Source organism: Erigeron canadensis, chromosome 5 (assembly GCF_010389155.1).
Source record: "Erigeron canadensis isolate Cc75 chromosome 5, C_canadensis_v1, whole genome shotgun sequence".
Taxonomy (NCBI): domain Eukaryota; kingdom Viridiplantae; phylum Streptophyta; class Magnoliopsida; order Asterales; family Asteraceae; genus Erigeron; species Erigeron canadensis.
The window spans coordinates 2734766-2761519 of record NC_057765.1 but is presented as its reverse complement, the minus strand read 5'-3'; the positions used below and the strand labels follow the sequence as shown (position 1 = coordinate 2761519).

General features: G+C 34.0%; 3 protein-coding genes across 3 annotated transcripts; all 3 read right to left on the bottom strand.

Moving 5' to 3' along the window:
* Positions 1-2297: 2297 nt before the first annotated feature.
* On the bottom strand, positions 2298-4461 carry LOC122599534 (F-box protein At2g02240-like). The gene is made up of 5 exons (XM_043772060.1): positions 4451-4461; positions 3479-3839; positions 3315-3380; positions 3068-3165; positions 2298-2809 (listed from the first exon to the last, which is right to left on the bottom strand). The coding sequence occupies exons 1-5, from the start codon at positions 4459-4461 to the stop codon at positions 2419-2421; spliced, it is 927 nt and encodes a 308-aa protein (XP_043627995.1). The 3' UTR covers positions 2298-2418.
* Positions 4462-4780: 319 nt separating this feature from the next.
* On the bottom strand, positions 4781-9029 carry LOC122599533 (putative wall-associated receptor kinase-like 16). The gene is made up of 3 exons (XM_043772059.1): positions 8184-9029; positions 4957-5651; positions 4781-4865 (listed from the first exon to the last, which is right to left on the bottom strand). Exons 1-3 carry the CDS (start codon positions 9027-9029, stop codon positions 4781-4783), a joined length of 1626 nt encoding a protein of 541 aa, XP_043627994.1.
* A 9239-nt stretch (positions 9030-18268) lies between these two features.
* LOC122599530 (probable receptor-like protein kinase At5g59700) lies at positions 18269-19255 on the bottom strand. Its single transcript, XM_043772056.1, has one exon. The coding sequence runs from the start codon at positions 19253-19255 to the stop codon at positions 18269-18271; it is 987 nt and encodes a 328-aa protein (XP_043627991.1).
* Between the last annotated feature and the right edge of the window lie 7499 nt (positions 19256-26754).

Below are 26754 nucleotides of genomic sequence, written 5' to 3'. Positions count from 1 at the left end.
CCTCCCACAGACGAGTGAACACCGCGGGGTGGACTCGTCCCCCACTCATCCCACCCCCATTCGTTCCCCCACGCACGAGTTGTCTTCTTCATATTTTTATTTATTATTTTTTAAAAATGTAACGGGAATTTTTTAAAAGTTTCGAAGTTGACACATTTGGCCCCTTAATGGCTAGGAACTTCAAAATCAAAGTTTCAAGTTTGGCAATTTTGGTCCCTAAATGGCTACTTTCCTTTCCAAGGCTTTATATACTACCATTTCACTATTATTCACACATATCTCTCCCATATTCACTTTACACTTACACATAAACATTTTATTCACTAAAATCATTATGTCATTCCAAATTCCTTCATGTCTGAACACTTATATGAATCCCAATTTGTTTAAATGTAACGGAAATTTTTTAAAAGTTTCAAAGTTGACACATTTGCCCCCTTAACGGCTAGGAACTTCAAAAATGAAGTTTCAGGTTTGGCAGTTTTGGTCCCTAAATGGCTACAATCTTTTCCAAGGCTTTATATACTACCATTTCACTATTATTCACACGTATCTCTCCCATATTCACTTTGCATTTACACATAAACATTTTATTCACTAAAATAAAGAAGACTTTCTTCTCCGTTGAACTTCTCCGTTGAAATTCTCTCCAAATTCCTTCATGTTTGGTACTTTGACCATGACAAAGCACGACCTGAAATACCTTACTACCACCGACTTCTGCTATAAAATAGTTCCGAAACAGCCCCTGCTGTCCTGAAACACCCCACAAATATTCTGATTGTAGAACCGGAAACAAATTACAAAAAAAAAAAAATGCAACCCAAACTCGGTTACTTGCCGCTGCTTTTGCCCCCCCAGCCAAAGGGCTTTCTCGAAAACGACTCTCAATTTGGCCTTTTTTAACCTAATATGAGATAGAAATTGCTAAAGAAAATTTTTATGGACAGTTCGACTAAAAGGAAGTAAAAGTCAATGACAAACTATTAACTTAAACTACCCTATATACAACAATAAAAGAATAGGTCAACTTTTATCCCCAAGTCTTCACTAAACCCACTTTTAAATCTGACTTTGATGACCCATTTTCTTCTGACCCATGGCCCGTGTTTATTCACTACAAAAAAACAGGCCTTCAAAGACTGAAAAATAGAGACTGATTTTATTGTTTTCTATGGGATGGTACTTTCTACGACTAAGCTTCAGTAACTGAATAATCAACAACGACTGATTTTTCAGTCTCTGAAGGCCTCTTTTTTTGTAGTGATTCCAGCTCATGACCCGCTAACCCGTGAATAAACCCGATTGGCCCAACAACTGTTGGATATTTTAGTGTAATTGGGGTTAACTTGTTTGATAACATCATAATAATACATCATATATGATTGGAGGTGTGGAGTGCACGCCTATTTGAATTTATTATGACCTTAGGGGCGAAGCCCCTAAGGTACGGGGGTCCGGGGGTAGCGCCCCTGGGAGCGGGGTCCAAGGGGCAGAGCCCCTGGCTGGGGTTCAATGGAAATTTTTTATTTCCATTGAATTGTTATGGTAAAACTCCTTTCGAAAAATTTATTTTCAGAATTCGAGGGACTGAATTTGCCAAATTCGAAACATGATAATTAACTGCCTAAAAAGCAGTTATTGGGCCTAATTAACATCCCGTAACAGTATGATCTGATCATTCTTTTTCCTTCTCTTTTCTTTCTCTGGTTCTTTTTCTCTAAAACACATTCACATAGAAAATTCTTAATCTTTTATTGTATCCGAATGAATAGTTTGGGTGAACCGCCAAATTGATTCAATCTGAAAGCGATCCCGTGCCTTCAAAGATTGATTATATCCGGTTATTTTGTTTGTTATCTCAAATTTCCCTAACAACAACCATAGCTGCCAATTATGCCAACAAATTTTCCGCTGCTACTATATATACTTCTCATTACAGAAGATTTTTCAATAAGAAAACTTGATTACAATGTTGAAGGTCAATTTGAAAAAGGATAGATAGGTAACTGACTTGCAGATAAAGTCATTGTCTTCATCGTCCCCAAAAATGTTACTTGTATTTATTTAGGAAATAACCATCTAATGATTCATATATGAAATCAGAAGCGAAAAAGGAAATCAAGTTATCGTAGTCTTTAGCCACATGATAAGAAGGAGCGTTTCACCTTTTAATGAAATCAGGTCTGTGTTTAGCGAAAACAAATGACACTACAACTCTAGGTAGAACCTAAATTTCGAATCAAAACCGCAGTCCTAAAAAGTGAAGGACCTATTGTACACACGGCAACAAGAAACATTCTCCAAGTTAATTTACATATTCAAAATCATTCGAGTGCCGCTGCCACATACAACTAGAATCTTCAGCCAATAATAACACTACATAAATGAATACAGAAAACAGATGCTAGGACTGTGTTAAAATGGCCGAAACTCAAGGTTACGCACAATGAGGCCAGACATAGTTCCTTCATAAGTGCTGAGTTTCAAATTCAAAAAACGACAATCTGAGTTGAATATTGCCACTATAACCTCCATCCATCCATCTTCTCTCATCTTTGGAACTTGGTCAGTAGCAACTAAATTCCATGGGCTTGGAGATCTGAAATAAAGAATTCCAGTCTCTTTACTTCCCCAGTTGGATTGATCTCGTACTATTACTGGGCAATGCAACCTGCTACAGCTTTCTGAAAGCTTGAATACAAGGTAACACACGACTTTTGTATTCGGGGACCATATTTGACTTCCAATATTGCACTTGATGCGAAATACTTGCTGTCTTAAAAGCTCAATTCCCTGGTCTTTAGATCTGTATCAATGCTATATTATCATCTGATTACATGTTTCTTAAAAAACGAACTAGTGTTATGTTTTAGGAATAAAAAACCACATACAAACTTTATAACCTATTGAGGCATCCTAAGTTCTACTCCGTAGCTTATTAGACTCCGTAGTTTATTAGACAAAGGAAATAAAACTTGAGGACATGACTAAAAAGGAAATGCACAAGAAGAGTGAAAGCTTATATTATATAAGAAAATGTATGAATTAGGTTCGAAAGGCAAACCTGGATTGGAACGAGAGACTTGATAAAGAAAGCTTCTTATTTGAAGTGTCATACAGAACATGCTCTGCAGGAACCTCAATTCTCATACTTGACGAAGACTGTTTATAAAAGGAGTGATCAGAAAACTTATCATCAATATGGACACAAAAACTTAAAATTCAGATTGATAAAGGTTTTAGAAATAGGTTAAACTTCTCCCATTGTATTAAAAAATCTTAAATATATCTAAATATATAATGCTGTTAACCTCATCCATTTCCGACTTTGAAACTTGCTGGATTGTTTCTGGCTTCCCAATTTCCTCTTGTTTCACCTGCATTAAATAATTTAAGATTTACCCAAGTGATTTATTTGTTTTGAAAATATGAAAAAAAGCGTAGAATGAGAATTAGAAAGTATATCAAAACTTGCATTGTGAAAGGCTTGGAACTCAATGCCTTCAATATAGATGGCACGACTGTCACAATAGCATCGTGAAAAGCTTTTCAGTAATACATCAACATTTGTTTCCTCCTTTTGATTGGAGAATCGGCACAACTCAATCATCATCCATCCGTCTTTTCTCCAAGTCGCAAAATATGCATTCAAGTTTTGCTTACCCATTTTGTATTTTAGGTTCACATACATCCGGTCAGCATGAGATTTTCTTGGACAACAAAATTTGAAAACAAGATTAACGCTGTAATTAACGCCTTGAAGTAAAAGCTGGGTAGTTTTCCTGATTTGGATATTTAGCTTTTCAACATCTAATACCTCTACTACTTCTCTGAACCTGGCATGCACATATTATAAGATATAGATATTCATTAACCTTCATCTTTGCTCCCAATTTAACCAGGGTGGTTTATCCTCAGAACTCTAAAAACTAAGAACGCGAGAACCATTCTGGATTACACATTTTCTTTCTTTACTAAAATAATAAAAATTCATCCAAATCATTCAAAATAATTTATCTCATAAATCGTACATAGTTAGACGGAAAAAAAAAAAGTATGGTAGTCTTAAAATTCTGTCTTCTTTCATTAGAGATGCGATTCCATATACTTTTGATAATATATGTGTATCCATTTTATGTCTCTATATCATCGCTTTATACAACTACAAACATAAGGAGGGAAATTAACCTTGATATTTTATTAGATTGCAACCTACGTGACCGACGGTTTTTATATGAAAATGTTGCCGCTGAAATCATCTCATTCCTTTCTCCGTTACTTCCGATTGAAAACCACTGTCATATACACAGCAAAATAGATCAATTAGTAAACGTGGTGTACTATTAACCTTGATCTTTCTGGATTCTATAAGAATAATTGATCTTTTGGATTCTATACTATTTAAAAGTACCCAAATAACATATAAAAACTGGATGAATGAGCGTACCAGTTTGCCATCTTGAAGGGAGATTCCGTTGCAGAAGATGTTATAGATATCTTTTTCCCCCATGCTAGAATATTTCTCAGGAGTTTTTGAAAGCTTTAGTATTTCTATGTAATTTATAGGCAATTTGTTCTTCCAGGTTTCAAAATCCTCCTACATATTTATCACACAATTGATGTTAATATTTCAATGCAAATCTAAATTTCATAAGCCTGTTTTCATATTCAATTTTGATATACGAATATAAACTATGAAATAGGAGTGTTGTTCATTTAAATATTTCTTTTCAAGACATGAAACTTACTTGAAATTCCAATGCTTTTTGAAGTTGTTCTAACACCGCACCAGCTGTTGGCCGTTCTTTTCTATCATCATGTAAGCATTGAACGGCAATGCCTCTAAATGTAACCAATGATTTCTGTGCAATTTGTTTCTTTATGCCATCAAACACTACTATATCCTCAAGTGTTCCGTTTCTATAATGATCCTTAACCAAACGGTATAAATACTGAGCGGGACCAGTACCTTCCCAATGACACGCTGATTTCCCGCACAATACTTCAAACAATATCACACCAAATGAGTAAATATCAGACTCTTTGGTTAAGAAAACATTAGTACTGTACAGTGGATCACGGTAGGCACGACGTGAGCGTAGTTTAAGAGGGTTGACGACATAGCTGATCTCCTGATTTTTTGGAAATATTAGAGAATACTCAAAACCACTGATTTTGGCTTTCCAATCCGCTGTTAGTAGAATATTAGAGCTTTTCATGTCTCTATGTATCACCACCTCTGGTCCTACATCAGATCTGTGAAGGAAATCTAACCCATTTGCGATATCAATGCATATCTTAAGTCGTTTGGTCCATGAAAGTTCAGGATTCTCTAAATGCATGTCGAGACTTTGGTTAGATGCATATTCATAGACAATGAATGTTTCACCCGTTTTCTTACAATAACCTACAAGACCGACGATATTCTCATGTCTATGCTTAAAAGGAATTTCAAACTCTCTCCAAATACCAGGTTCTAGACCAGATCTTCTCAACGGCTTTACAGCAACCGCCTTACAACAATTTTCGTAATTATCACCTTCTCTATTGTATACCATCGAGAGCTCTCTGCACTTGTGATCACTGAAGGTTTCTCCGTCAAATCTTATGTTTTCTAGTGGAATTTGTAACGTGTCTTCACGATTTTCCTATGAATCATGAGACACTTGATCAGATAGTAAAAGGCGAACTATATTCTTATATATAACATTCCATTAAATCGTATCCATGTGAATAGAGGCCTCCGAATTGTAAGACAAACTACATATACACAAAATGGGGATAATATTAAGTTATTAATTTAACAAAGTAATGTCATACCCGGAAACCTGGTTATTGGCCGGGGATAATAAATACTAATATTTTAGGCAAATGAGTTTTGTTAACATGCTAAGAGTATCACCAATGACCAAACCAGTGAAAACTTAAGTTTAAATAATACACCAAAATTTTAAAACACATAAAAATACGACATGTTAATTAAAATGAAAACAAAAATGGACAAAGATTTAGACCATAAGGGAAATTGGAACCTCAAAGCATAAGCGAAAACATGTTGTAAAAATTTGACTAATAATAAAGAACAACCACCAATCTCAATACCAAAAAAGCCTAAATTAGTTTATTTTGATAATCTTCCATGGGATCCCATTGATAAGATACGTGTTTTGGTATATCATCCTAATCAAAGAGATAAAATAAGAATTAAATTTTGGGTCAACGAACAGTGTCAACTGTCAACCACATGGTAGGAGATAACTTGTACTATATAAAAAGAAGCTTTAGCCAATGTTAAAAATGAAAATGTCAATGATCGCTCTAGCAAAAAGGGTAATTGTAAAGAAAAATTGTAGTTTGTAACTTGTTTTGTGGTTTAATGAAAGAAACGTTGTTTTTTCGGCAATATGAATGCGGCTTACATTCTGTTTGTGTTACTGTATTTGCTGCTTTTCTGTTGTTTTTTTGGTGTTTTTTTCTTGTTTTTGTTGTTGTTTTTCTGATTTTCGTTGCTGTTTATGCTGTTATTAGTGCAGAATTGTGGTAGTTCTAATGCTGTTTTTACTGAAAATTATGGTTATTTTTGATGTAGAATTATGGGTATACTTTTGGCTTTGTTTTGGTGATCATTTAAGGCTTCTCTCAAGCAGAATTATGTCTGTTATTTCTCCAGAATTATGGTTATCTTTTTGTTGCAGAATTGCATCTAAGATAAGTATTTGTGCCCACCACCTTAGAAATTCTTCGATCCACCACTCAGGTCAAGATAAAGCCGAGATCTCCCTCGCGCTTCTCTGTCTATTTTTCAACCGTTCTTCGTACACGTTAAAGATATTAATAGGTTTTTGTAGGCTAGTTAATTAAGAAAAATGTTAAAGAAGATGCAAATGGGAGAAACCAGCTATACTTAGGTGGGTTGACCAGACGTATTTTCTAAATACACTATGGGGGTCCCGAAATCGCTGGTTAAAATTGTCTTTCTGAATTGAAACTAACTTTCCAAAAAAAATAAAATAATGCTAATGAGGGAGTGGAAAGACATGTGAATGGAAGGGTTTATAAAGTTAGGATTTATTGTGTCATTTTGGGTTCCTAATCATTTGGCCCTTGTTGTAGCAACCCACCACTATTTTTAAAACCGGACTGGACCGGCGAGTCGGATTGTATGGGGGTCGTTCCAAATTTTATTAGCTTGAAGGCTTTATATATTAACTAATCTATTACATTTGTAAAGTAAAATTAAAATGGCAAAGATAAGTTTTGAACTCTCGACTCGACCTGCAAATGAAGTTGGGTGCACGCATTACCAGACCATCTAATGAACTTTTTGTTACCATCTTAAACTTGGGCATATTAGCGTACATTGCATTCCAAATTAGGGCATTTTAGGAGGTGATCTTTGGAAGGGTTATCTGAATCTTATGTGGTGTAACTTTATCATAAGCATTAGATAAACTGTTGTTTCCGAGCGAATACCGCTCGTTGTTATCGTTATAGTTTATTGTGAATTTGGTACCTTTTATCTTGGGATATTTATCACTGTACATCGCCTTATTTTGCGGTGTTAATTGTATCCACTGCAACGCGCTGGTACCATGATAGTAGTTGAAAAAATAAATTTTCCTTGAAAAGACACAACCAAGAATGAAGGTGTCCGACTCCTCATACCTCAATCAGATGGTTAGTTATGATTAAAGAAAGGTTTTGTCTTAAAATTCGATTATTTAAACATAATTGTGTCTCAATATTAAGAAGTTATATAATGTTGATTTTGTTGCACACTAATGTACTTTCAATATTGATAAATAAAGGCAATTTAGTAATTTGGGTTCTTGAAAACTTGAGTATTACAACATGAATGAGTGATTTATAAAATGGGATTAGTTTCTTCGAATGTAAGAAACTTTGAACGAATGTCTATAGTAGGAATAACTAAAGTTGTGTGTATTGTATGTAAGCAACTTTGAAAAAATGTTTATTGTATATAACAATTTCGTTTCAACCAATTAAAATCTGACAAGTGGCACCTGTATATGGTTGCCACGTATGTTTTCTTACATACAATAAATATTTTTTCAAGTTGCTTACATACAACACACATAACTTTAGTTTTTTCCTACTATAGACATTCGGTCAAAATAGTTACTTTTCAATGTTAGCAAAATTTTGAAACGTTGACTTACTTGAAAATGTAATGCTTTCTCAAGTTCCTCAATGATGACTTTCATTTTTGGACGATGGGCTTGAGTTTCTTCCAAACATTCATACGCAATTTTACAAAATGTGTCCAAAGAACGTTGATCTGGTCCCATCCTTAGGGTAGAACTGAGTTCATGAGTTTCTTTCAACAATGTTTCATCCACCAGATCCATTATTGTTTTCTTAATAAAGTGGTCACGTGCCACAGGTGCAAGCCCCTTCTCATATTGGTTGGTGTAAAATGAATCATAGGCCAACTTCCCAGATAAGATTTCAAATAAAACTACCCCAAAAGAGTAAACATCGGATTCTATTTTCAACTTACCGGTCTTCATGTATTCTGGATCAGCATACACGCTTGTCCCTGCCAAATTATTTGTATGTATAGTTTTTTCCGGGTGATTTGTAGGGTGGAATATAGAAAGGCCGAAATCAGCAATCTTTACCTCCAAATTCTCATCCAAAAGTATGTTATCACTCTTTACATCGCGGTGTATTATAACCTTTTTGTCACCGTCGGCTCTATGGAGATAATTTAATCCGTTTGCAATACTGAGGCACAGCTTTAAACGCTTATCCCATGTTAGATCACTCCTTTTCTCTTTGCTTCTGAGATAACTGTCGAGACTTCCCTCTGAAGCATACTCATATACAAGAATTCTTTCATGACCATTAACGCAACATCCAAGAAGACGGAGTATGTTGGGATTCCTACAATGACTAAGCAATTCTAGTTCGGCTAGGAACCCTTTATTCCCTTGCTCGTCTCCTCTAAGCATAATGCGTTTAATGGCTACAGTACGCTTCTTAGGCAATTTATCTTCATTCATAATTTCTAAATATGCCAACGAACTTACTCTATCAAAAAGATAAAGGTCTGCTCTATACACTTCCCCATATCCACCCGAGCCAATGCGATATTCTTCATTAAATTTCTTGGTGGCCGACAATATGACATCAAGCTTAATTTCCAAATTTTGCACCTGCAAAAAAAGGTTTTTTAATGAGTAAAATCTCCCTAATATACTAAAGTTCTAAGAAGATTTACTTTTGAGAGTGAAAATAGTGTGTGAAATGTTATATTATATATGGAAAGGTGAAGGTTATGCACCCAATTTGGGTGAAATCTCTCTCACATATTAATTTTTTTAATATTTAATATATAATGAATAAATATTTGGTTCTCATGTTTTTTATGGTTAAAAAAATTATATAGGATGAAAATCAATTAAGAACAGTCTTAAAATAAGAACACGGTTAGAACACTTAAAAATTACATTTTGATGCAATAAAAGTCCATAATACTAACATAATGTATAACTAATTATCATTATTTAAGTGTTTAATATAATGTATAAATAATTATCATTATTTTATATATATATATAGAGAGAGAGAGAGAAAGTTTTCTTATTTTGAGAACCATTTTTTTTGTAAGAACCATGAGAACTCTTAAATTAGATATTTTTTTCACATGTTTTTTTTGTTCATTCACATGTGAAATAATATAAAAATGTATGTTGTTGAAGAAACTTTTTTAAGAAACCTTCAAAGTAGCCTTTTGTGAACTTATGAATGAATTTGTTCACGTTTTTTGTTCACATGTGACAAACGACTATATATAAGGTTTTGAAAGAAAGTTTCTTTTGCAACATACATTTTTATAACGTGTCACATGTGAATAAACAAAAAAAAAACATGTGATCCAATATGAAATTTAGAAGTTCTCACGGTTCTTATAAAAAATGGGTTCTCAAAATAAGAGTCTCATATATATATATATATATATATATGTGCGTGTGTGTATGCGTGTGTAACATTCGTGATTTTTGACTCAACGTGGATTAAACGTGTTTATTTGATTATTAGACCGTTGACCCGAATGTGTTAAACGATTTATTATTCTAGTTAATTTATATAAGTTATTTATTTATTGTGAACTAGAAATGTGTATTTATGCTAGTCGGAGCTACGTGAGCGTATTTATCGGTTTTAGGAAGTAACGTAACGTTTAATTTAACTAGTAACGTAATCGGATGATCCATGGGTCGACCCATGACCCATGAACCACCGTTCTTGACCCAACCCTATCCCAAACCACCCAACCAAGTCTTCCACCCCATCCATTCAATTCTTACACTTTACTCTTATCTCTCTCTCTCTCACCTCTTATTTATTCGTTCTTTCTTTCTTGCAACAACCACCAAGATCCATCATAAAAACATCAATTAATTTCAAAAATCTTGTGTTATTAATGATAAATTAACTAAATCTCGTAACCCTAATAATAATCATCATCAAATATCCAAGAAATTCCAAGGTTCTAAGTGTTCATCCATCTAGGGCTCAAACCCAAAATTTAGACTAAATGTTGAATTGGTAAGTGTTTTATAGCTTAAAGCGTTCTTTGTACATTATAGAATACTTCCCCATCTTAGATCTAAACATTTGGAGGTCGATTTTCTCTTAATTTGTATGTTTTAGCCAAAAAAAACTTATTTTGAACCAAATCTTGTGGAATTGAAAGTGGGTTCTTGTAGAAATATGATTTTATGACTTGATGATACTTGTAAAAGGTTGTGTCGAAGTATGGAGCTTTGATTTTGGGTTTAACTAGGTCGATTTTGAGTCAAAAGCACGTTTTTGAGTTGATCTGGGCTTGGTCTCGTCGAGCCCAACTTTAGGCTTGTCGATCTCGAATTCCAGTATGTAAATACAAGTTTTGGTGTTGGTCTCGTTGAGCCCAACTTTGGGCTTGTCGATATACCACCCAACAATTAATATACCACCCATTCTTGATAGACTTGATTCCTTTCGATATCGGTAGCTTTGATATGATTGTGGGAATGGATTGGATGTCGGCAATGAACGCGGTTATAGATTGTGGTAGTCGAGTGGTGAGATTCCGTTAGATGATAGTGGTGACTTAGTAGTTCAAGGCGAGACAAACGAACCGTGGGAAGGAAAGATCTATAATGTTAACGTCACAAAAGTTGAGTTGAAAGCCATACGTGTGGTTAATAGATTCATGGATGTATTCCCAAATGACCTACCGGGTTTGCCTCCATCTCGTGAACTCGATTTCCGTATTGATCTCATTCCAAATGCTTTCCCCGTGGCCAAAGCACCCTACCGCTTAGCCATAACCGAAATGCAAGAGTTGGCCGCCCAACTCAAAGAACTCCAAGAAAATGGTTTTATCCACCCAAGTCATTCACCGTGGGGTGCACCGGTCTTGTTTATCAAAAAGAAAGACGGTTCATTCTGTATGTGTATCGATTATCGTGAACTAAACAAACTCACGGTGAAGAATCGTTATCCCTTCCAAGGATTGATGATTTATTTGATCGACTCCAAGTTGTTTGTGTCTTTTCAAAGATTGACTTGCGGTCGGGTTACCACCAACTACGTGTCCATGAAGACGATATTCCCAAGACGTCTTTTCATACACGATATGGGCATTTTGAATTCACGGTTATGCCTTTTGGGTTGACCAATGCACCGGCGGTGTTCATGGACTTGATGAACTGGGTGTGTTCCCCCTACTTGGATCAATTTGTCATTGTTTTCATTGATGACATCCTTATCTACTCCAAAACAAACGAAGAACATGCCGAGCATTTGAAGCAAGTCTTAGAGTTACTCCGGAAAGAAAAATTGTATGCCAAATTCTCCAAATGTCAATTTTGGCTTGAAGAGGTCCATTTTCTTGGTCACGTGGTGAGCAAGGAAGGAATCCATGTAGACCAAAGTAAGATTGAAGCGGTGGAAAATTAGAGACGGCCCGAAACGCCAACTAAGATCCGTCAATTTCTTGGTTTAGCAGGCTATTGATGGTTTGTTGAAAACTTTTCCAAGATTGCCCAACCCTTAACCTTATTGACTCAACGTGAAAAACGATTTGATTGGGGCGAAAAACAAGAACAAACATTCCAATTGTTGAAGGACAAGTTGTGTGATGCACCCATTTTGAGCTTGCCCGATGAAGCTGATGATTTTGTTGTGTATTGTGATGCATCCGGGCAAGGATTGGGTTGTGTCTTGATGCAACGGTGTAAGGTGATTGCTTATGCATTTAGGAAATTGAAGGTGCATGAGAAGAATTACCCGACTCATGACTTGTAATTAGGAGCGGTGGTGTTTGCTTTGAAATGTTGGAGGCAATATTTGTATGGCACTAAAAGTGTTATCTATACCGATCACAAAAGCCTTCAACACATTTTCGATCAAAGTGAATTAAACATGAGGCAAAGAAAATGGCTCGAACTTTTCAGTGATTATGATTGTGTTATCCGGTATCACCCGGGTAAGGCAAATGTTGTAGCCGATCCCTTGAGCCAGAAAGAAAGAATAAAGCCAAGAAGAATTAAAGCCATGAGCCTTACCGTGCAAAGGAGTGTCCGTGACTCCATCATTGAAGCACAAAGATTGGCAACCAGGCCGGAAAACTTCATCAACGAAGCCTTACACGACTTAGAAGAACAATTTGATAGAAAGAATGATGACGGTTTATACTTTATTGAACGATTGTGGATTCCCGTTCTCGGCGGGTGGCAAATGAAATTGATGAATGAGGCTCATAGGTCGGCCTACTCGGTTCATCCGAGTTCCGACAAGATGTATTATGGCTTGAGAGACTTGTATTGGTGGCCTGGAATGAAGAAGGACATAGTTAGATACGTTAGTCAATGCATCACGTGTTTGCAAATAAAAGCCGACCACAATCCGATGGTCAAAGTGCAAGAATGATTCAAACGCTTGAAGATATGTTACGAGCTTGTGCCATCGATTTTGGTGGCAATTGGGATGCAAATTTACCGCTAGTCGAATTCTCCTATAACAATAGTTACCATGCTAGCATTCAAATGGCTCCATTTAGGCCTTTGTATGGGAAAGATTGTAGATCACCGGTAGCTTGGGCGGAGGTTGGGGATAGCCAACTCATCGGGCCCGAAATTGTCATTGAAACAACTAAAGTGATCTCACAAATTAAAGAAAAATTGAGGGTAGTCCGAGAACGACAATTGAAGTATGCAAACGTGAGACGACGGCCTCTCGAATTTGAAATTGGTGATTATGTGTTGTTGAAGATATCCCCGTGGAAAGGCGTGGTACGATTTGTGAAACATGGCAAGTTGGGCCCGAGATATATTGGTCCATTTAAGATCCTTGAACGAATTAGCTCAGTGGCGTATCGGTTGGAACTTCCCCAAGACTTGAGTAGACTTCATAATGTCTTTCACATTTGTAACCTTAGGAAGTGTTTGGCCGATCCAACACTTCACGTGCCTCCCGAAGAAATTCGTGATGATAAAACATTAAAGCTCATGGAAGAGCCGGTAGAAATCTTAGACCAGCAAACTAAAAAGCTAAAGAATACTCGGTAGACGATCGTAAAAGTTAGATGGCGAGCTAGACGAGGACCCAAATTTACTTGGGAACATGAAGACTTTATGAGAGCCAAGTATCCCTACTTGTTTAACGATCCTAGTTAAGTTAGAATTTCGGGACGAAGTTCCTTTAACGTGGGAATGATGTTACATTCGTGAATTTTGACTCGTTTGACTTTTAATAAACGTGGATTAAACGTGTTTATTTGATTATTGGATCGTTGACCCGAATGTGTTAAACGATTTATTATTCTAGTTAATTTAATTAATTTATTTATTTATTGTGAACTAGAAATGTGTATTTATGCTAGTCGGAGCTACGTGAACGTATTTATCGGTTTAAGAAGTAACGTGACGTTTAATTTAACTAGTAACGTAATCGGGTGATTCATGGGTCGACCCATGACCCATGAACCACCGCTCTTGACCCAACCCTATCCCAAACCACCCAACCAAGTCTTCCACCCCATCCATTCAATTCTTACACTTTACTCTTATCTCTCTCTCTCTCTCTCTCTCTCTCTCTCACCTCTCATTTATTCTTTCTTTTTTTCTTGCAACAACCACCAAGATCTATCATAAATACATCATTTAATTTCAAAAATCTTATGTAATTAACGAGAAATTAACTAAATTTTGTAACCTTAATAATAATCATCATCAAATATCCAAGAAATTCCAAGGTTCCAAGTGTTCATCCACTTTCTAGGGCTCAAACCCGAAATTTGGACTAAAAGTTGAATTGGTAAGTGTTTTATAGCTTAAAACGTTTCTTGTACATTATAGAATACTTCCCCATCTTAGATCTAAATGTTTGGAGGTCGATTTTCTATTAAATTGTATGTTTTAGCCAAAAATAACTTGTCTTGAACCAAATCTCGTGGAATTGAAAGTGGGTTCTTGTAGAAATATGATTTTATGACTTGTTGATACTTGTACAAGGTTGTGTCAAAGAATGGAGCTTTGATTCTGGGTTTAACTAGGTCGATTTTGAGTCAAAAGCACGTTTTTGAGCTGATCTGGGCTTGGTCTCGTCGAGCCCAACTTTGGGCTTGTCGATCTCGAATTCCAGTATGTAAATACAAGTTTTGGTGTTGGTCTCGTCGAGCCCAACTTTGGGCTTGTCGATATTGAATCCCAGAATGTAAAAATGCGAGTTTTAGTGTTGGGCTATAATGTGAAGATTTAATGTTGATATAATAGGTTTGTGACCATTGTGCTCCCCGCTTACCCGCTTAGTCACCTTCTACAAACTCTTAAGGCCAAGGTTAGTTTCGTAGCCCTTACGTTTATTTTATTTGGGGTGGAAAGTGTACTTATTCGTTAAACGTTTGTCGGTTGATACAATCGATTATGATATGAAATGAGACGTTAGTTGACTAATTGTTTTCTTGTGATACGTGTTGTTGGACGTTTATATATGACTAAGGATGTTTATTTTATATATATATATATATATATTATATAAGACGTGGACGTGGACGATGGATTGACGAATCCACACCCGGTATTATCATTATCGGTATATGATGCATTATTTATTATGTAAGTCGTGCCGTTATAGACGATATTATATATATATAAATATGGACAATCGTTGGACGTTAACGTTGACTTGTATTGACTTGTAATAACGTGGAACCTTTAAGGGTTTCCTTTGACGTGATTAGGTATTCTAATCCTCATTTAACGTTAACGGTTGATATCCCGACACTTGACTTTCATAACTTAAACCTACGAACTCCCCAACTTTATGTTGACACGTTTTAGTACACTTTTCAGGTGAACATGTAAATCAGAGACGTATTGGATGATTGCTTGATTGTTTGCATGTTAGGATGGACTTGGACTGTTTCTCGGATCCGTGATTCGTAGTTTCCGTTTCTGGGTTATGCTTAGGATCATTTACCATCTTTTGAACTATTATTTTGTAAACGTTTGATGGGCGTGCTCCTGATGAATTATTACTTGATCCGATATTTGTAATTAAATAATTTGTACGGATTGTCCAATCCTTTTATGCATTTAGTTTGGCTCTACATAATTTCCATGTCGTGTTGTGCTTTTCTTGTGATATCCCTTTATTTCGCCTTGTTAAGGTGTTACAATATATATATATATATATATATAAGATACAAAATGTGGGAAGTCGGATTTCAAATTTTTTATGGATGTGTGTCACATTTTTACAACTATCAAAAGGAGGGATTTCCGGTATTGAAAATGATAGAGGATGGGTGAGAGTGTATATAGATATATGTATATGTATATTTATATAGATTTAAGGGGATGTATCAGTGGCGGAGCCAGAATCAGAAGTGACATGTATTATATATTTTTCTCACTGGCCTTATATCGGCATAAAGTAACGATAACAACAATAACGACTAAATTGTTACGAATTTTAACATTTTTTCAATAGATTTTTGGCCATTTTTAATGAGTTTTAAGAGTTTTTGATACTTTTAGTAGTTTTTCTTTATCATTTAGTTGTAAAAATATGTCTTTATAAGTTTTATAGATAAAAAAATGTTTCGAAAGTTTAAAATTGATTACATGACCGGTATCCCATATTTATTTGACCCGTAGCACCAATAAAAAAATACATCATTTTTTGAAAAATTTGAACTACGTGAATTTTGTTGACTCGTAGCCCGGGCTACCCCTATAATCAATGTAGTTATGCCCCTAAATGTATGTCAAGATGTGTGTGAGTATGTATATGGGGAGATGTGTGTGTATATACTATAGATATAAAGTACAATGAAGAGGGAAACACCCATGCTTAATAATTTCTTGTAGGAAAAATGAGAAAGATTCAGAGATCCGTTTCTTCTTTTCTTCAAATGTACTTTTCTTGAGAATAATTTGTTTTTGGAAATGGGGGCGGTGGTGACAATGACGGGTAGTTGTGGCGTGCGGAGGTGGCGTGCAGAGGTGGTGGTGGCGGAAGTGGTGGCGACGGCAATTGGTGGTGGCGGCGATGGTGGGCAATTATTGGTGGTAAGGTATTTTAGGTTATTGATGTAGTTTGGTTTATATAAATTGTTGAAACTTAAAATTTACATAAAAAGCGTATTTGATTTATAATATAGTATAAGGAACATAAGAAAAAAATTGTACCCATGAAAATAATGTGCTTTATCTGGCAATTAAAAATCAATAAAAAGAGAATCTTTTTACCCAAAATTCATAATATAAGGAATCTATTTAGTTTTTGTTTATAAAAATGATTTTATTTTTAAAATTTTTTCAATAAAGTTAAAATCGTCAATTTTAACGTTAGATCTTCGTTAACTAACAATGTGGCATGCTACGTCATAAAATTGTCCATGTGGACTACTGATTTGGCATGTACACGTCATCATCATCTTCAAACAGTTTTTCTCCAGCTAAATTCCGACACATATTCCGACAACCATTTATAAAAAAGTTTTCCGGTAAATCCTACAACCTTATCCAATCATATTCGACACTTGCTAAACGCTAAGGTAATATCTTTCTATTATTTATTATAGTTGATAGTTGTTGATAATAAAAAACCGAATATTATGGTACGTTACTTTCCTTAACATCAATCATAACCAATTATCCACCAAGGTCTCAGACTCTCAGTATTGCATCCTTCGTTTATTTTTTTTTTCATCAATTTCTTTTTCTTGAAAAATATTTAAATATTTCAGAGATCAAATCACACATTTGATTTGTTTCAAATCTAAGCGCAAACACACATTTGATTTATTTCAGATCTAATCTTTGCACACACATATAAATTTCAGATTAGATCTCGATGGTTTCAAATCCGCCAAATCCCGACGCTGTTGTCGTCCTCCTCCGTGAAGCAAACAACAGATCTGAACTCTATCTTTGTATTCACAGTGATCTCCATCTTTTTCCGCCACAGAGCGTTTAGAATGCCAAGTCTACATCTAAGCTCTAGCTATCCGCCATCGTCGGCATTCGGAGTTGTGTCACAACCGCCACTTCTTCTCCGGTATCTCAACAACTACATCTAAGGTGTAGCTATCCGCCATCGTCGTTTGAGCATCATTGTCAATTTTGTAGATATGAATAAGAGTCATATCCGCGTCGGTAAACGGGTGAAGGCTACATTTATATGTCATATATATTGGAATCACCTGGAAATTTTTCCTAAACATGGTCTGGAACCGGAATGTTCACCGCAAAAAAATGGTGAAGATGATGATGCCGCGTTATGAGTTAACGGAAGTCTAGTGTTAAAAAATAATCTTACCTTTATTGAAAAAAAATTAAAAACGAAATCCTAGAGATAGAGGTAATGTCATTGGTTCGATCCTCATCCCATGCAAAGGTTGGAGGCCTTTTCTACCATTTAGGCCGACAATGGAAGCAGTTTTTATACTTAGGTAGCTAGGGGTAATGTCTGCCTACGTCTTAACCCCCTAGCCCCCACACACCGTCGACGTATTGGGGCTCAAATTTTGCGGAAGGCGGCACTAAAAAGTTTCTTTATTTCTTTCTTTTGAAATCATAGACAAAAACTAAATAGGTTCATTAAATTAGGAAATTTGAGTAAAAAGTTTCTGAAATTTTCCCTTTAATTAAGTATAAGTACATATATAGGTGAATAGAATGAAAGTTTTGTGAAAGTAAGGAAGATGTTAGACGTGATAACAAGAATGTTAGAATTTTTTAGATTATGGATTGAAAAGACAGTAGATATAAAGGAGATCGAGTATGAAGGATCTTACAAAATATTCCCGTTTTAATGGCAATTCACCCGACGCTTGCTGAAGTGTTTCCACAATCTTACTCATGTGTGGGCCATCCCTTCGTCTCAACACACAATCATAAGCTAATTGTGACAAGATTGACAATGAGATTGGATGCAGTTGTTTCCTTAGATCCGGATTGATAATCTCCTCTAGCTTTCCCATTCGAGCTAAAGATTGGCATTCTTGAACATCTGCTTTCTTCCCGCAGACGAGTTCAAACAATAACACTCCGAAAGAGTAAACATCAGACATGTGGGATTTAGTATCATCTGATCCGTCTTTGCGTGAACGACTCCTTAAGTGAGGAAAACCCACCTTATATCCCAAGTGAAATCCAAAACAAAATACCTTGGCTTCCCAATCTCTATCTAACAAGATTTTAGAGCTCTTGATTTCATAGCAAAAGTCATAATGTAACAGAACTTGGAGATCCTCATGAATATATTTAAAAAATCTTGCGGCACCTAGACATATTTTCAGTCTTTTCAACCATGGGAGAGCCGTTGGATCACTTATATATTTGTCCAGACTTCCGTTGTGTTGATACTCGCAAACCATTATTTTCTGACCATCCTCATCACAGAAGCCAACAAAAGACAAAGCATTTGTATGGTTAAGCTCGGAGAGTTGCTGAATCTCTCTCAGGAAGTCAATTCGTTCCGGCCCCAATGAAGCAGAACGAAAGCTCCGTATGACAACATCGATCCATTCTTTAGACCGCAAAAGTTTTCCTCTGTAAACTTCTGAAAATTCGCCTCGTTTTATCAACTTGTCATTTGCAAAGTTGCTGGTAGCGGATAGTATATCTTCATATGGTATTCGTAAGGGATCAAGTGTCGGGCTTAACAAAGCCAAAGCTTCTGAATCTTTTTTGTGATATGTCTTTCGAATAATCTCTGAAGGAGACATGCTTCAAGATGATTCAGCAGAAACCCCACCCTCGATCTTCGGTTAAGGCCTTTTTCCCTTAGTTGTCGACTTCAAATTATTTGGGGATCGATATAGAGGAAAGAAGAAAATTTAGGGAAGAGTAGTACATGTGATCATCGATGCAAGGATGAGAAAAGTGAGAGTTGGGAACGATCGGATTAATTCATGCTTTTTGGATCGAGTGATGATCATCGTTATGAAAGCTTTTTGGACGATCGATAATGTAGAGGGTGCAGTGGTGAAGTTATTATAAAGTTAATAAGTCAACGGATCTCTTAACTAAATTCATATTTCTCGGTATTTGAAATAAACAATTCTACTTTAGGTGTTTTTTAGGAAGGACATAATTAAAAAAAATATGATAAACCTTCTATTATCAAATCATAACACAAACTTTTAAAATAAATTTGCATTCGTTCAAACAAGCCTTTCTGTACCTACCCTCATTTTCCAGATCTACATAGTCAACTTGTATTTTTAATTTCTCATAATTAACATTAATTTGTCAATGGGCCTTCAACTACAAAATGTGTCTGAAAAATACCCTCAACTTTGGAAAACAGGTATTATAATCTAGCTTCTTCAAGTCATTTTCCTTCCTCTAACATATAATCTAACCAATGAAGTTAGCTCAACTGGCAGATGAATCCTTGGTTTTTTCTACAGTTTTTGGGTTTGACTCTTATGAGTGACAAGTCTATGAGTTTTTTTTCCTGAATCACTTGTAACGGCTTATGGTCTACATCTCGTAGTCTAAAGTACGTACAGGGTTTCACCATTATATGGTAAGATATTCTCGTATAACTAGATTATATCCCGCGTAATACACGAATAAACATATATACCTAATAAAATACTAATATTTCATTATAATGTATTGACAAATTGTAAATAAAAGGGTTGAACAAATAATAATTTTATACTTGTTAGAAAAAGAATTGTTTATATAAAGAAAAAATAAGAGAGATTTTAGTGATCAATTTTTCACATACTTAATTTTTATATTATATTTATAACATTTTATTAATTTAACAAATATAAATAAAAGATGTTAAAATTTGACGATGTTGTCATACTTTTTGATTAATCTAGAAGTTATATATGTTTTATTTAAATATCATAACGATATAAAGTTAAATACGTATAACTATAACCAATAATTATTACGTTATATGAATAAAACATATATAAAGTCATAATTTAATAACAACTAAAAAAATTAAAAAGGTTATTTTTTAAAAAATAATATAAAGTTTATGAATTAATTTTTATAATAATATAAAAATTAATTACTTTCTGTAATTATAAAATGTAGAAACTTACTTTCTATAATTAATGACTATTTGAATTTATTAAATTAAAATTAATTTTAAAAAATATTATAAAAGGTAAATGACATCATCAATCTAATCCAATGTATCTAACTAAACTTTGAGTTTTATCTAAGGGTTCAAACTTTTCTATTTTGCAATTAAAGTTTCTCTTTTATATATATTTAGAGACGAGAGATAGTGTCCACGTGTTACGGCGGTGAGATGATGGGGGTGATAGATCAAGTCATGGAGTATGATAGCTAAATACCTTAGTCGTACAGGTTCCGCCCTCGGATTTAAAAGTTCGTCGGAAGTATATCGAATGACATCTCTAATGAAAAAGCATGAAATTTTAAGAACACCCATACAATTTTATAATTTATCGATATACGGTTTTTGAGATAAAAGATTTTGAATGAATTAGAGGAATAAAATGATTTATGAAAGAGGGAGAAATAAATGAGTGGTTGAGATTTGAAGAGAGGGAAAAAATGAGTGGTTGAGATTTAAGGGTATTATAGGTATATTCGGTAAAGATGTTTAAATTAGTGAATAAATAAGAGGGGTAATTTAGGTAGTTCAAATCCTTAATTGAGAATTTGTAAAAGGACAAAATGTTTTATAAAATAGTATAGATGATAAAGATAATGATAAATAAAATGCTAACAGGGCATAAAATGGTAATTTTCTAATTAAACGGAGAGAAAATGAAATATACAGCAAGCTACATAAAACTAAATACAGTAATAATAATACTACAGCAAAGAAATTTTTTCCAAAAAGTTTGTAAATTAACCGTATTAATTTACAAATACACATCTTTGCCCCCCGTAAATTTTACCTTTGCTACAACCAGTTATATGCAGCCAACAACATAGAAGTTTTTCCCTTAAAAGAATTCACTGATTTTGCATGATATACGGCTTTATAGATTTTAGGAGATTTTACAAGTAATTATCTTCTATCTATAATATAGCTAAAATAGGGGGTTGGTGGCACCCTAATCTCATTTTTTGAGTATGATTTTCTCTCCTTATTAATTCTCTACTTTTTAAATATTTAATTTAATTTAATAAATGATCAACCTTATAATTAATTAAAAACTTTTTTTATCCTTAAAAGTCTCCAAAAAATTATTATTTATATATACAACCTTATAAAAAATCCTCACATATTCTCAACCAAAAAAAACCTACGGCCAAAAATTTGTTGATGAATTGGTTTTTTTTTTTCAAATTATATACTTTGTTGCCAATTTTTTATTTAACTAAATTTGAAAAAAAATGATAAAGTGGAATCAATATTTATATGGAATTATTTTTCATATGTTTCTTTTTTAGCTTTCGTATTGATTAAGTTGTAATATTGGTCATATTGATGATTACTTGAATCATATTAGCTCTGTTTAAACGTACCCCGTTAATAATAGTTGTATTTTTTATAACAAACCTTCTGGACCCACTATAATGATCAGATCTACATAGCTAATATGTATTTTAATATCTCAAAAGTTTGGTCATAGCGCCTTAAACTATGAAATGTGTCTAAAATACTCTCAACTTGGAAAACGGGTATTATAATGTCACATTGTCAAGTCACCTTTTCTTTTGGATCGGAGCAGTTTCATAAACTCTATAACGAATGATGGATCCAAACATTTATTTCAAGGGCTTAAACGTTTTGCTAAGCTTATTGTACGTCTTATCTTATCTATATCTATACTTCTTCTATACTAATATATAAAACAAACTATCACCTATAAATAATTAAGATTTTAGAATTATCATATCACTAATTGTCTAATTTAAACATTTCACCTATATAACTATAATATCCTTAATAGAATAACTTACAACACAGATCCTACAACCCTAAAATAATCATATTAACCCCTATTACATCAATTAATTTACATTCACTACCACGTCACCACCACCGCCATCGCCGCAACCGCCACCGTCTCACATCGCCGTCACCACACCGTTGTCGTACCATCATCGCCGTCGCATCGTGCGGACATCCGTCAAGTTTTATAAAATTTGAATATATCCAAAATTTTTAAACTTTAACAATAATAAATGCTGAAATGACTTTCCAAATCTAAAACAAAATGATTATGGTTCTCCACTTGAATCGATTCCGTATAATCACTTGACAATGAAACCCATTGCAACTTTACGAAAGCTAGAACACAAGGTAATATTGTAATCTCAACTCTCAGGCATGAGGCTATTGGGCACTGTTCTATTAGTCCACCTATGTTCGTATTACTATTTGGTTATTATTCGGAATTTACTATATTGGATCCCGTTAAAGTTTTTTTTCTTTTGGTTTTTCTTGGTTTCTTGTACAGTTTTTTTGCTTTTGTGTTGTCTTCTATTGTTTCATCTTATACGATGCATCACTATCTAGATTTTGTCATTTCGGATGTCGTTTGGGGTTTTTGCTTTCGATTTTTCCTGGTTTTTCTCATAGTTTTTTTTGTTTTTGTGTACCCAACCAACATATTGGAAACTTATACTCAAACATTTTGTTTTTCCTTTCTTTCTGCTTTTTTCGTTTCATTGCACCAACTAAATGTATGTATTCGATATTGCAACTTTTTGATGTGTTGTTTTTAGTTTTCTCGCACAAGCATTTTTTGTTTTTTTCAAGTTAATTTTTGGTTTTTTCACACGTTTTTTCTTTTGGATTTTTAAGTAAGTTCAATGCAAGTAAACAAAACCGTTTCAACACGACAATTGGAGCCCTGCAAAGCGGGGCCCAAGTATATACTAACACTAGTCCTCAAGTCCATCCGATGAACGAATAATGTCTATATATATATATATATATCAAAGGTGAATATCAAAATAGTAAATAACAAAACATTAACAAATCGAATTAAAAAGAATGAACCCTTTTGTAGTAGAAGAATAAGTCATATTGTAACATCCCGAACTTTTAACTTACGGTTGACTTGTGTCGTTAAGTCAACACTTTATGTCCGTTAAGTCTCTAAGAGATTTAATGCTTAAGATATCAAAGAGGATTAATGATGTGTGAGACTTTAATGCCTTAATGATGTATATGTTAATATGTTTAAGATATCAAAGAGGATTAAGATGTGTTTATTATGTCGAGAAGTATTCCCATTAGGTTGTTTAAGCCTTAGATATAAAGATGTAAAGTGGAGGGGCTTGAATGTAACCTTTGAAACTTATAACCAAGTTTTAGGGGTTAAGTAGATTAACCTAATTGATCATTATTCAACTGTGGGGGATGATTGATAACGCTCAAATTATACATATTTATTTGAGCATTTTCGTGCCATTTAACATATAAATATGACCCATTTGAATGTAAATTAATGTATTTTAGTTACTTATTACTTGCATAAGTGTTTTTATAGGTTGTATTGGAAATTGATGGGAAATGCACTAAAAAAGATAATAAAAAATGTTGTTGCACTGTTTTGGCCATGCTTTGTTCATTCAGACTCCGATCGACACGATTCAACTTTCTAGGGATTCAGAAGATTATTATCTACAAGTTTCATGTTGATCACTTTCGATGAATTAGCCACCATGATCACGTTTAATTTGAAAGTTTTAAGCACGAAGATAAAACATGAAAGCGACATTAATCACCTCGGCCCCATTCAATTAATATTTGCAACATAGAATTGAAAGATTCACATTTCAATAAGCACGTTTTGGATACTATTTGGTGCAGATGGTTGCAATTCACTACTGTATACCTAGACTTTTGTCAGATGATTCATGGCATACATTTGAAGACTTGGACTATAAATATGGCATGCATGCAGACGATTGAGGGTGTGCTCAGGAGAAGGTTCTCCACACCATTTAGTCTAGTCTTGAGCACAACAACTACACCAAAAGTTATTTTTAATTCTTAGTTTGTAAAATCAAGTTGGTTACGTTCAAATCTTAAGTTAATCTCAAGTTAAAGTTTAGTTCATTCGGTTAATAATTGTGAGAAGATTGTTCGTTGAAGTTATTTTAGAAGTTAATAATAAATTTGGTTTCGATAAAAATTATTGTGCGAAAAGTCTCATCAATTTCGTTAAGATTAACGAAGATTTAGTTTTAGTTGTTGGAATTACTTTCAAGTTACTTGGGTAGATCACCAAGGTTACGTGGAGAAGTCGTTGGTATCTCATTTTGAGTAGAAGTTAATTGTCCTTAATTTACCATTTCAAGGTTAGGATCTCATTTTAACTTAATAGTTTATCAATCGGATAGTGACAGTCTGATTATAAACTGGGGGTTGAAACAATTTCTAGTTACAAAAATCAAACAAACTTTTTTTCGTGAGAAATAGTTAAATAACTATTTTTCGGCCGTAACGACCTTTAGTTTTATCTTTCGCTCCTCTTACGCCAAAATTTACTTTTCAGTCAATTAAAAGCTTTCAAAAAGATCACTTGTAGTTTGTTAAGCGACGTGACAACTCGGTCACAACCCCCCAATTTTACACTTTCTTTTTAGATTAGATTTAATATTGTTATTAACAACTAAACTAATTCCCTTGGACGATCCTGGACTTACTACTAGCTATACTATACGCGACGGGGTACACTGCCCGTGTGTGTAATATAATTATTAGTATATCCTTTTTTTATATATTTAAAACTTGGGTGATTTTTACGAGCAAAACGATTTAATAAAATATGCACTAAAATACACGCATCAATGATATGTATTGATATGAGATGATACATGATATGCAAGGATGTACTATATGAGATGAAAGATGATATAAATGACTTTTGATTTATTACCTATGTGTTATCTTACTTAGATAATTCGTTAGCTAACACGCGTTTCTTGAAATGTGTTGTTCCCTCAGGTTTAGCAAGCTTGAGCTAGATGATGAATAAAGTGTGAGGCATGGGTAGATTGCAATGAAGATGACTTTAGTTTACCCATAGTAACTTCTCATATTAGACATTAATGACTTGTAACTACTCAGATGTTAGTTGTTTAATATTGGGTTACCGTTGGATTTCCATTTGAATTTTTTGTGATGACATTGCTAGTAGCACCGTTTAATAAATAAACCAAAAAGATCCTTTTGGTTTGATCTTTTAATGTTTGTTTCCGCTATCTTTTAACGCCGTTAGAGGAAATTTTTTTGGAAATCCATAAACTTAAACGATGGGTGTTACACATATTCAAACTACAATTGACAACAAACTAAATTAAAAGTGATGAAAAATAACAATAACATAACAATTAATTCAATATCAAATGATAAACATACACGAACAAAATACAAAACATAAATAAATTAAAGTGATATAAGAAAAACCGTATGTTTTTTGTTGTGAAATTTACTTAACTTGATTTGTTTGTTAAAGCTAGAATGAAGAGGAATAATATGAATGTGAATGATTAATAAATGTTTGTGATAGAAAAAGATTTATAATGGAGTTTTAGTTATAATTATCTATTTTGTAAGCAAATAAAACATAAAAAAGTTTTAAAAAAAAGAGAGAGCTCTAAAGTAATTAGGAGAAAGTTTTAGGCATAAAAAAAAGCTTCAAGGGATGTCAAGTTTATCACTGCTTCCTCTTTTAATTATAGTATAGATAGATAGATTATTTGACTTCTAATGTTCCACTAGACGCTAAATACGCTAAATACTACAATTGTTTATTGTAATGTGGTTGGTCAAACTATTGTCAACAATACAGTTAAAAAATAACAATTCGCTTAAAATACTGATGATTTAAGAGGGGGATTCCCTCAAATTAGGATACTAACTTGCGTCAAGTTAAGGGAATTTTAACTATTAGATTAAAATGAAGGGCCAAATTCAATTGTCATTTTTGAATCTTGGCCTTTGATTATAATTTAAAGGCTATGATTCTTTCTAAGTTGACCCCTCAAATTGTTTTCATCTTGAGAGAATCTCCATCAGATGATTTAACACTAAAAGTGAACTAGGGCTAAATATTATTGTAGTATATTACTATTAGTAAAAGTTGCAAAATGATCAAATATCTAGTAGGTAACACTAAATTATGAGATACTTAATTAATGCATAATACCATGGGCGGATCTAGTGTATTGTTAGGTAGGTCCTAAGTTTTAGAAAATATTTAGAATTTTATTGTGATGAACAAGTAGTTTTTAATCTACCCATTGGACTCATTGT